Source organism: Plecotus auritus, assembly GCF_963455305.1.
Source record: "Plecotus auritus genome assembly, chromosome: 11".
Classification (NCBI taxonomy): domain Eukaryota; kingdom Metazoa; phylum Chordata; class Mammalia; order Chiroptera; family Vespertilionidae; genus Plecotus; species Plecotus auritus.
The window spans coordinates 54252219-54264959 of NC_137777.1; the positions used below are offsets into that span (position 1 = coordinate 54252219).

Sequence of the window (12741 nt, forward strand, 5' to 3'; positions counted from 1 at the left end):
GAAGGTAACAGCCAATGAAATATTTAAAAGGAGCTAAAATACCCTTGCCTTCCTAAACCTTTGAACAGAATGTCAATATAATTGGCCCACAGATGGTCGACTTGGTTGCGTTCAGATTTTGGTCACGGCATCTTTGCAGCCTTCTTTACTCCGGATAAGTGTCAGGAATTCCTTCAGCTGCTTCGCAGTAATTGGACTCTGCATCTTGAACCATCGCCATCTCTCTTCTCTGGCCACAGGCTGTGGCTCTCAGAGGGAGGGCACTGCTTCAGTGTGACCGGGTTGCCACCTATGGTGTGACCCTGTTTCTGTTCTCATACCTTCCTGTCGTTGACAGTTTGGATCAAATTGCTGATGCTTCCGGTACAGATGTTAAGCAAACACAACTGAGCCCTGCTCCCTCCTGAAACTCCATCACATTTGTGATGGTATTTTTAAACTGAAAACCCCTTATCTTAAGGAGAATGGGGATCTAGCTGTGGAGGCTGGACAGATGGAGAAGTGGACCAGACTCAGCACACCCGTGCAACCTGGGTCCGGTTTTAATCACCCAACTCCCCCAAATCTCAGCATGAAGGCAACCATCTTCCTCTAGAAAACATGGCAGAATGCCCTTTGGGGAACCAGAAACCCGTGTTGTGCTCCTGACTGCTCCTGGCCCAGCCGGAGGCTAGAGAAGTGTCTTCTAGCAGAGCTCACACGGCAGACCTCAGGCTGCTAGACAGACTGGAGAGCATTTGAAAACAGAGAGAGGAGGAAGAGTTTACACCCTTACTGTAGAAATCCCCAGCATTCTCTCCCTCTCAGGAGCCAGGCTCCTGAAGACACTAGAAGACCTCTCAATTGGGAATATGACCAGCCCTCGAAGAAAGATTTAAAGAAGCTGGCGGTGCCACCCAATGAAATGGTCAACGGGTCATCCTGCAGAAACAGTCCCCATTGTACACACTGCCTGTCGGCACTCTAACACCCCATCGTCACTGTGAACAGACAGGAGAAAAGATGTAACATAAAAAGCAAATACCAAAATAGAAAACAAATTGGAAGAAACCGAGATTGTGCAGGAAGAATAAAATGTCAGAAACAAAACAACAAAAAAAGCTGATTAATACCTCATGAAAGAGAAGATTGCATTCATGAAGTAAGTACCTGAAACATAAACTGAGTATTCAGATGGCAGGTAAAGGAGCTTTTTAGACATTAACACATGATGGCAAAATAAATAACTCAACACAGGAAGGGAAGACAAGTTGGAGGAACTCTCCCAGAAAACATGGGAGAAAGCAAAGATGGAAACGAGGAGGCCCGTGAGCAGAGATCTGTGGCAGAGAACTGAACCCCCGCCTCCGGAGTGTGGCAGCAGCAGACAGGGCACCGAACTGATGGAGAAGGAGCGATGGCATCGTGTTATGAAGACTTGGGAGGGCATATCTCGGAAAGAATCAGCTGAGGGAGTAGAAAGACTTTAAGGAGCTGAAAATGGGGAGCAGGGATGGACAGACAGTGCTATTTCTCTTAACGAGTCTCAGAAATACTGGACTGCAAAAATTAAATGTTTTAAAGAAGCTAAATGCGGGGGGGGGGGGGGGAGGGTGTCTTTAACAACTCCATCAAAGCTTTTCCATTTCATATAATACTGGTTTGGTGGTGATGAACTCCTTTAGCTTTTTCTTATCTGTGAAGCTCTTTATCTGACCTTCAATTCTGAATGATAGCTTTGCTGCGTAGAGTAATCTTGGTTGTAGGTTCTTGCTTTTCATCACTTTGAATATTTCTTGCCACTCCCGTCTGGCCTGCATAGTTTCTGTTGAGAAATCAGCTGACAATCGTATGGGTGCTCCCTTGTAGGTAATTAACTGTTTTTCTCTTGCTGCTTTTAATATTCTCTCTTTGTCTTTTGCCCTTGGCATTTTAATTATGATGTGTCTTGGTGTGGTCCTCTTTAAGAAGAGGAAGAAGAAAAAAGTAAAGATAAAAATTATGAACAACAAATACATATCTATCAACAAGTGAACCTAAAAATCAAGTGAATTAAAAATCTGAGGAACAAAATAAACTGGTGAATATAATAGAATTAGGGGCATAGAAAGGGAATGGACTGCTAATTCTCAGGGGGAAAGGGTATGGGGGGTTCAGGAAGAGACTGAACAAAAATCGTACACCTATGGATGAGGACAGTGAGGGGGAGATAAGGGCAGAGGGTAGGGTGGGAACTGGGTGGAGGGGATCCATGGGGGGAGAAAAGAGGAACAATTGTAATAATCTGAACAATAAAGATTTATTAAATTAAAAAAAAAAAAAAAGCTTTTCCAGCTGCAATGGAGACCTTCCTGTGCTGCCCCTCAGATAACTGTAGAAGGAGCTTTGAGTTGGACACGTTAAAAAATGACAAGGAAGACATCCTTCAAGATGTGGCGATAGGGACAAGAGTGCTGGAGGAGGGTGGAAACTGCACTCCATGCCACTGAAGCAAGGGCAGGGCATCCAGCCGCTGGGAGCTCACGGACAAGCACTGGGGGCAGCGTGGGAGTGGGGTCAGCAGGAGCATCCGTGTTGGCGAAGTGAGGCAGGGGAGGTAGCTGTCCTTCTCCCACTGATACTGGGAGGGCCCGGTCTCTCCTGATGGTCAAATTTCAAAGGGACACTTTCTAGGTCCTGAGAAGACATGTCCGAATAATTGTAACAGATTGGCATCTCAAAGGGGCAGAGTGAGAGTCCCCATGGCCAGCTCTCTAAAGGAAGTGCCCTGAGAAGCAGGTCAGGCCCAAGGTCAGGAAAACTGCAGTTAGTAGGCCACAGACAGCCTTAGGCCCTGGGTCGTCACTCAATCAGTCTTTCCAATGGACGCTCTCCTCATTTCCTCATCCCAATAGAGTCTCGTCCCCGTCCCTCCCATCAGCGTGACAGCAGCCCTGCCCATCCCAGCGCAAGCTCCCCACTTCTACGCCTCCGTGGCCAGTGCAGCAGCCTCTGCCCTCTAGGCTCTCTCTACTCCCCCTCCGCCTCCCGCACCCCCTCCCCTGCTTTCCCAGAGCTACACCAGCCCTCCTCAGCCCTCCTCAACCCTCCTCACTTCTCACTGGCTCTTTTCTACCTTCTTTTTTTAACAACTTTATTGAGAAACATTTACATAACACAAATGTTACCCCTTTCAGTGACGTCTTAGTAATTTGACCAAGTGGTGCAACCATCCGTGGGGGATGGAAACCTACCCTCCATGAGTCCATCCGCGAACATGGCCAAGGTCAGTTAGGACCTTCACCCCAGCACCACTAGCTGACCCCGCTCCGGGCTGCCGCACCCCCTGACTCCTCGTCCTGGTGGAGGGATTTACACTGACACGTGGAGGGCAGACTAGGAGCCAGACAGAGCAGCCCACACCTACTGAGAGCTAGTCCAGCTAAGAGCTAGCGACTTCGTGCTGCACGAAATTTGGAAGGGGCCTCACAACATTTATTAAAACCGGGAAAAGTAATCTCTAACCCTTACAATTATTGCAACACTTAAACAAACACAATATCTCAGCACTTTTCTAAACGATTTACATGGCACTTGTGGTGACCTCGACAACTCGAGGCACCTGGTGTGGACAGCTCGGCGGTCATGTTCTCCGGGAATGCTGAAGGACCTGATGTTTCCATCTCTAGCTTCCCCGCTGCTCACGCACGATGCTCCTGTCTGGCACCAGCAGTAAGAAGCTGCGTCTTCTAAACGACATTGACTGGAATCATCGAGGAAGATTCAGGAGCTGTGATGTAGAATTTTCTAAACACAGTTGATACTGGTGTGAGACAACCCCTTCAGGACACTAGCTCGGCTCCCAGGATTAATGTCATGTTTTTGTGTCAACATTCCTCCAGCCATCTGAGTTAGCAATGAAGCCAGCATGTCAAAAAGCTGTTTTGCCAGCTCAACCAGTTTTCAGAGTTACATTAATGGCAACAGCTATGCAGCAAACTGAATTTAATAAACATGCTTTGGACATAAATTCCAAACATTCTCACTTGTTTTCTGAATCACATGTAGCTTCTGAAATAGAAAAGAGATGTGCGGGAAAACACAGGCAGACGCAAGGACTGAGACTGAAGACGCATCTCCCTCCAGGCGTGTTGGCACCCGAGGCATCTCCCGCAGAGGACTTACCCGTCACTTTCCCTCCTCAGCTCTGACGTCATTGTTCCGCTCTAACAAGGGCCCAAACTAAGCAGACTAATTCATTCTTGAATTTAAATGCTCTGGTTACAGAAGAGAGCCAAAGCATTCTACGTGTGTCAAGTTAGGCCTTTTTTCTTTTAGCGTCGGAATGCCTTAAGTGGGAATTTCAGCTCTGGCATTTATTGACTGTGTGACCCTGGGGTCTTACTGGGAGGATGGAGCCTCCCTTTCTTCATCTGTAAAGTGAGAAACAAGCCCACCGCAGGATGTCGCAATGCCTAGCGTTAGTGAATTCTGCGTGGTCAGCATTTTGTGAGCACTCACTACCTTACAGCCATAATAACCCTTTTTTTTTCTGTTGAAATCAATCATTTGCTTTTTCTGCTAAAATCCATCGTTTACGATTTTCTTCTTGGGAACTCTCAGGCCCCACATTTGACTTGGACTTAGTGTGTGCGGCTGTGCTGTGGAATGTTACCAGGAGGTTGCTTTTAATTTCTCTTTGGATTCAGAGGTTTGCTACCACAGAGCCAAATTCAACAATCACTCCAACTCCATGAAAATAATGACACCCAGACATTTATGTTTTAGTTCCATGACAATTCATGAATATATTCCGCAAATATTTAATTTGTATGTAAGACTCCGAGTTAGCCGCCAGAAATACAAAGATAAATGAAAATGTTTCTGCCCCAAAGAAGCTTTATTAGTAGGGACATAAATGTGTGTCAGTGCACCCACACACATACACACAAACACATATACAATACACAACACACATACTACACACACACACCACACACACATACCACATACACACATATACACACACACAATGCATACTCATACAATGAAAAGTAAAAGTGGTAGAAGGAAGAGGATTATGCAGATAAAGAGATTGTTATGAAGGAAAGAATAAACAAAAATATTACTCATTTCTAGCAGAAATAAAAGTAGATAATTATTCGTAAAAATAAGACAAGTTGCTTTTTCCTTTCTATTTCAACAAGATAATTACGGGGTCCGACCTGCTTGTGAAACTGACCCATGTGCTTCCCTGTGCAATTTCATTCGTGGAACCCATTTGCTTAGGGGCTGTGGCATTTCCCGCTGAGATGATGACACGGGTGGAGGAATCCACAGGTCCTAAAGCACAGGCTGACAGTGTTCTGTTAAACTTTTATGAATCGATGGCCATTGTCTTTAAAGTTTTTTCTCAACCCAGGTCATGTCTCCCATGCATTTACCTTTTACATGTAGGTTGTATATTAATACACACACAAAAAAAACAGAGAATAATTTAAAACACTATGTCTGTGTAAACAAAAATTAAGGGGCCATGTCAAAGGCAAAATTGTCTTTGGAGTATGTGATTCTTAATGATTAGTAGTGATTAAGTGTTTTGACATGGACAATTTGTCTGGAGAAGTAATCAAAATAAATTCAATTCGAGAACTATTTAGAGCCTTTTGTGCTGACACGTTGGTGTGGCCTTTACAATTTAGAAGGCACTCACCCCTGCTCTTCATTTGCACGTAGAACAACTCTGAACACAGCTAAGTTGACCATTTGTGGGCCAATTATATGCTCAGCTTTCACAGAAGAAAATTACCATTAGCAGGACTAGTAATCAGAGAAAATGTCAGTCCCATATCCTCTCTAATACCTATGTCATCTCCTGTCTGTATTAGGCATTCAGTTAGGGGAACAGAACACATCAAAATATGTCTTGAAAATTGCCTTGTGTTGTACTTTCCATTTTACAAAAGACCGACACCTATATCATCCCCTTTGAGTGGGACAATGACCTTGAAGGCGATAGCTCAAGTTTCAAGGAAACTTCAACAGGAATGAGACAAAGGACAGCTGTAGGACGAACTGTCAGAGCCTTTGGTCCAGGCATCGGTGGACCAAAGGAGCAGGGATCACAGTCAGAGCAGGATCAGCAACGTCAGCTTCAGCTCCAAAGACAACTGAGCAATTCAGACCCAAAGCCCAATGCAGGCTGTGCATCCTCAAGGTCTGGCCCTGAGAGGCTCTGAAAACCCGCCCTACTGCTCAACTAGAGATTTTTCTAGAGGGAAAAAATGAATATCACTTCCAACATCAATAAGTGAAAGTTCTCAGACCAATATTTCTGAAACCACTAGAGAAGAAATGGGTATGCTAGACCAAAACATTCCAATATAATATCAATTTCAAGCAAGAGACCATTTATTAACAAAAAATAAACACAATGACCTGAAATTGAGAAAGTTTTGCTTTAGGAAAGGTTGTAAGATTTGGAACAATTTTCAATGTACAGTTGACCCTAAAGCAACACAGGGGTCAGAGGCACTGACCCTCACACAGTCAAAAATACACATATAACTTTCGACCCATCAAAAACTTAACTATCATAGCCTATTGTTGACTGAAGTCTTATTAATAATACAAGCAGTTGATTAATATATATATTGCATGTTATATGTATTATATGCTGTATGCTTACAATAAATAATCTAGAGCAAAGAAAATGCTATTAAAAATCATAAGGGAGATAAAGTATATTTACAGTATTGTATGTGTTTAGTGAAAAAATTCACCTGTAATTGGGCCTGCCCAGTGGAATAATAACTGTCCAATCCCAAACTCCACTTCTTTCTCTGTTTTGAAATACTACCCCAGGACTTGAGGGCCAGTTGAACAAGCAGAATGATCACCTAGAGGGGCTAGAATTGAGGAGGTCAGGTGATAAGTACAAAAACACTCTTAGGAGAAAGAGAATGTTGGGACAAAACCAGAGTGTCCACATGCATTGTGTGGTCCAAGGACCAGCAATGGCAGAGGCAACAGGAGAGCAGGAGGTGTGTTTCACAGCAAGGATTCCAAAGTTTTCACTGATCAAACCAGTCTGCCCCTCACAGCCTCTTCTCAGGGAGTGCTAGTCACAGTCCTGGAGGTCAGCCAGCCTAGGATAAGGTCTGGAACTGGAGAGGGAAGTGATATGTGGAAGGGAGATGAGATGAATGAAACCTAGCAATTTTGTTTCTTTGGGGGTTTTTATTGTTTTTTATTGAAATGTATTTGAAATATCACATGGTATAAATTTAAGGAGTACAACATGTTAATGGAATATATTTATACATCTATATATATAAAGAGCCAGGGTCATAATGACCAAAGGCTTGACCGAACACCAGGCTGAGCAAGAAGCAGGTGAGTGGGCTGAACTGCTGATCTCTCAGAGAGAGAGAAAGGCGGGGCTGATCAGCAGTGGCTGTGGCTGCTGGCGAGGCCTGGAGAGGGAAGCAGGCTATAGATCAGACCCTGCTTCTCTCTCTGGGCCTCGCCAGCAGCCAAGCCTCTCTCTCTCTCTGAAAGGTCAGCAGTTCAGCCCACTCACCAGCAGCCAAGCCTCTCCTTTCTCTCCCGGCCTCCAGTGGAGCTTTTGAAGCTGTCTGGCATAGAAATCGACCAGTCAGAACCAAATCTGGTTGAACTGCGAGGAGCCAGTGGCTGCCTAAGAGGTGGAGCTTCTGGCACTGACTGGCATAGAAACCGACCAATCAGAATCTAATCTGGGTGAACTGTGAAGGCAGAACTTAAGGTGGGGGCTGAGGAGGGGTTTTAAGGGCAACAGCCATTTGGTGTAAGGTGTAAGAAAACGGTTCAGTTTTTTAATGACCAGTTTGGCAGTATAGTGCATATGGCTGGCTATCAGTCCAGATATAGGGATTATGTATTTTTGTCTGCAAAAAGCATCTCCTCCTGCTGAAAAAGACTCCCCCCACCATTTAAGCAATCCTATCCTATATAATCTATCTATACTAATAAAAGAGTAATATGCTAATTAGACCGGGTTGACTGGCCATCTTCTGGACATCCGACTTCCTTCTGGACAAAGCCATGGTGCTGGGGTCCAAGGCAGAGGCAGTTAGGAGTGATCAGGCTGGCAGGGAAGGGCAGTTGGGGGTGAGATCAGGCCGGCAGGGGGTTAGGAGCAATCAGGCCAGTAGGGTAGGGCAGTTGGGGGCAAGATCAGGCCGGCAGGGTAGGGCAGTTAGGGGTGACCAGGCCAGCAGGGGAGGACAGTTGGGGGCGAGATCAGGCCTGCAAGGGAGGGCAGTTGGGGGCAAGATCAGGCCAGCAGGGGAGGGCAGTTAGGGATGATCAGGCAGGCAGAGGTAGGGGCAATCAGGCTGGCAGGGGAGTGCAGTTAGGGGCAAGATCAGGACAGTAGGGGAGGGCATTTAGGGGTGATCAGGCAGGCAGGCAGAGGCAGTTAGAGGTGATCAGGCAGGCAGGCAGAGGGGTTGGGGTGATCAGGCAGGCAGGCAAGCAAGTGGTTAGGAGCCAGTTGTCTAGATTGCAAGAGGGATGTCTGACTGTGGGATTGGGCCTAAACCGCAGTCGGACATCCCCCAAGGGGGTCCCAGATTGGAGAGGGTGCAGGCTGGGCTGAGAAACCACTCCCTCCATGCACGAATTTCATGCACCGGGCCTCTAGTTGTAATATAATGGCCATTGCAGGAGTAGCTAACACCCCCATCAGGTTATACAGTGATAATTTCTTTTTAGTGGTTAGAATCATTAAGATCTAGTCTCTTAGCAAGTTTGATGACTATAATACAATATAGTTGTCTATACTCAATGGGTCTCCAGAGCTCACTTACTACTCCTTGCAAATTCATACTTTTAAAGAGCACGTGTCCCATCTTCTCCCTGCCCCCCGGTGCTGGAAACTGCCACTTTGCTCTCTGTTTTTACTAGTTTGGCTTTTAGATTCCACATGTAAGTGATATCATACACTACTTGTCTTTGTCTCTCTGACTCATCTCAGTTTAATATGCTCCAGATCAATAGCAATTAAATTCAGGATATTTGGGGTCTATAGCTTTTGCCTTTCTTTCCATCTAGCTACTTGGATCCTCTTTTCTAAATTAAACCGTTTTTTAAATTTAACTCCCTCTTTCCCTATTTAATTTGGATGACAATTTTATAGATTTATATATACATATAGAAGTCTTACAACAACCACTTTAGAGCCTTCTGGGACCTTCTCTGCTTTGTTCGTTGAGTACTTATGGTTTGCAAATTACTCTACTAGACACTTTGAGTTACTGCTCCAACCCCTAAGAGTTACACAGTGGAGATCCCGCTTGTAAGGATGAGGAACCGAGACTCATGGAGGGCTCTCACTCTCTGCCTCGCTTCCCAAAGTTGGGGAAGGAGGCAGCTCCATGCCAAGTCCACCCCACACCAGAGTTCGATTCTCAACCGTGAGGTGAACCTCAACTGCCAACAAGACTTAGACTAAAATTCCAAAGGATCGTCCACTTAGACGTGTTGTCTGAGAGATGACATACCTGCTTCTGAGCTTTTTATCCCAGTGAGATTTTGTCCTTCTCACTTAGGTTTGAACCTGTCAGTGAGCATTCTCACCCTCCTTCCTCCAATGAGCAAGCTCTGTGTTTTACTGATCCTCTCCTTTTTTGATATATTTCCTCCTCAGAGAGAACTTCCTTATGAGAAAGGACTATATACAGGGCAGGACAAAAGCAGGTTTACAGTTGTTATTATGGAAACTAATGCAATAATTAATAAAAATAATACAAGAATAAACTAAACCTACTTTTGCCCCACCTGTATAGCCAGAAAGATCAATCTATGTACATCTTTTTAAAATATATTTTTATTAATTTCAGAGAGGAAGAGAGAGGGGGAGATAGATAGAAACATCAATGAAGAGAGAGAATTACTGAACAGCTGCCTCCTGCATGCCCCACACTGGGGAATCAAGCCTGCAACCCATGCATGTGCCCTGACCGGGATTTGAACCAGTAACCTCTTGGTTCCTTGGTTGACACTCAACCTGAGTCACACCAGCTGGGCTATTTATGTAAATCTTTACTTCTTTATCAACCAGTATCATTTGGATTCCCCTATTTTTTCTATTTCCATTAAAAAATAAATAAGCATACATGTAAAATAAACATGTACATAATATACATAACTTAATAAATTTGACTGAAATTCACAGGACCTTATCTTCCTCACACACTAAGCCACACACTTAGCTGCAGAGTGTACCTTCTGTAGACTGTTTTGTTTTTCTTCATGGTTTATCCAAATGGCGCATGAGCAACCCAAGGTAGTAGTCATTTGCTTTCTCCCCTCCCTCCCCCCAGAAGCTCAGAAGAAGCAATTGGAAGAGACTATAGAGCTGATCCAAGACGAATGTGTGTCGGAGAACGCAGACCACTCTCCCGAGGAGCCTGCAGAAGGAGGGCCCGATGCGGACGGCGAGGAGATGACCGATGGCGTAGAGGAGGACTTCGAGGAAGATGGGGGTCACGCGCTGGTAGGAACTAAACTGATCCCCTCCTTTTTTGATATATTTTCCCCTCAGAGAGAACATCCTTATTAGAAAGGACTATATACAGGACAGGACAAAAGCAGGTTTACAGTTGTTAGCATGGAAAATAATGCAATAATTAATAAAAAATAATACAAGAATAAACTAAACCTACTTTTGCCCGTTGGGTGTCCATGCCCATTGGGAGCAGCACCAGCATGTCAGCAGCTCACTCGGTTTAGAAAAAAGATTCAATGTTCGGGGCTAGTTTCTTTCTTCTGTGCATTTGTTTAAGGCAACATCAGTCCAGTGCTTTGCACAGAATAAGTGCTCAATACATCTTTGCTAACGTAAAGCACGAGGGAGTCCATGAATAAATGGAAATGTTATGCATGAGATTAGATATACTTCAAGTCCCAAAAGGAAGATTCTTTTTCCCAAATGCTCCCTCATGAAAGCAAACTTGTGTGTATTCAGTCAAATTGCACGTCAACTGTACGTGGATATAATCCCTGGTAACAGACCACTTAGGGGAAGAAGCCCGGTGCACCTCTTATCCAGCCATGTCCACTGAGCATGACTGTCTCTGCTAGCCACAGACCAGCAGTCCTTCCCACACTCGCTCACTGCGGTGACCTCTGGTTCACAGCCGGTCCCCATCAGCTGCATCTGTGCTGCTGAGTAGCCAGTCTGATGGGTTGGAGACTTAGCTGAGACTTCATTTTGCACCTTTTATTTTCCCACTGTTGCCATCATTACACTGCTCATCTCCAGATGTCCTCTTCCCCATAACACGCCGGGGACTTGGTAAATACATGCTGATGAGCATGCTTGTTCTCATAGTTTATCAGCCATGAAATTAAATATTCTATCCTAAGGGGCTGACTAATAACAATGCGTGTGTGTGTGTGTGCGCGCGCGCGCGCGCGCGTTGTCAACTCTCAAATATCAGTGGAATAATCGCCCCATCAATATTTTATTTACGTAACTCTATGTTGGTTTTTAACATTCCAGCTCTGTTTAAATTGCACGGCACCTTCACTTAAACTTTTCCAGGATGAGCCATTTAACATTCACCCTTATTTCTACAAAGACTGCATCAGTTTGAAGAACTTAAGGAGCTTTCTTGGAATTGTTTTGATTTTAGGAGTCTGTTGAGCAGGGACTAGAACGAAGAGGGACAAAGTTTCTGGGCTTCTCCTCAGGAAGGACTTCCTCCACAGCAGAGGCTTTCTCAGCCGTTCCAGTCAGACTCTTGCTCTCCCTGAGGCATCTGCAGGCTCCCCGCTGCCATTTCTGTTCTGATTTAACTCACTTCTGTTCTGATTTTAACTCACTTCTCAGCAGAATTGGGCTGAGAGTTGGTTACTAGTTGCTCATTCTCACTTTCCTCTGCTGTTAACTTTCCCTCCAGACCCCGTTTTAAATATTGAAGCAGCCCAGACCTTGTCATGGACCACCTCCTCATTTGGCACACTCTCCCAAGGTGACCTCAAATATCAGAGTTTTAATAGTATCTGTAGGCCAGAGAGTCCTAATCTAGATTTCTATTCCTGATCTCTTCCTGGAATTCTAGACTCCAGTATTCACATGCCATTTCCTCATAGATCTCCAGTGAACAACTGAAATGTAACACGCCAGAAATAGTCTTGATGTTTTTCCAGCCAACTTATTCCTTTCCTGTCTTCCTCTTCTAGTAAAAAAAAAAAAAAAGTCACCCAAGCTGGTTTGGCTCAATGGATAGAGTGCCACCCTGGAGACTGAAGGGTCCTGGGTTTGATTCCCGGTCAGGGCACATGCCTGGGTTGCAGGCTTGATCCCCAGTAGAGGGCATGCAGGAGGCATCTGATCAATGATTCTGTCTCATCATTGATGTTTCTATTTCTCTCTCCCTCTCCATTCCTGTCTAAACTCAAAATATATATTTTTAAATGTCATCATCCCATTATTAAAACCAAAGGACTAGCATTACCTCTGATTCCCTCCACCCTCTCCATTAATTCTATGTGAAACTGCAACCAGCATGGCTAGGGTTCAGGATCTGAAGAAGGGGCCACACACAAATGAAAACACTAGATAAGAAATATGAATTTAGAAATCCTGGGGGAGCCAGGTGGAAATTTTCCTCTAGAGGAGAAGCTCCCTGAAACCCTGGACCTGCCAGCTTTTTATTCACTTGAATACACATTTGCCCTTTAGGGATGCAAACAGGCATATCAAAGGTAAAGTTTGGTAAACAGCAAAAGGAT

At 44.8% G+C, this 12741-nt stretch overlaps 1 protein-coding gene across 9 annotated transcripts in view; it reads left to right on the plus strand.

Moving 5' to 3' along the window:
• RALYL (RALY RNA binding protein like) overlaps positions 1–12741 on the plus strand; it is a 573551-nt gene that overhangs the window by 528058 nt on the left and 32752 nt on the right. For 6 of the 9 annotated variants that reach the window (XM_080647107.1, XM_080647102.1, XM_080647101.1 and 3 more), the window contains one exon: positions 10326–10498. In XM_080647107.1, coding sequence (XP_080503233.1) covers positions 10326–10498 — 173 coding nt within the window. The remainder of the gene's footprint in view (positions 1–10325; positions 10499–12741) is intronic. The other 3 variants (XM_080647108.1, XM_080647105.1, XM_080647106.1) reach the window with 1 other exon arrangement.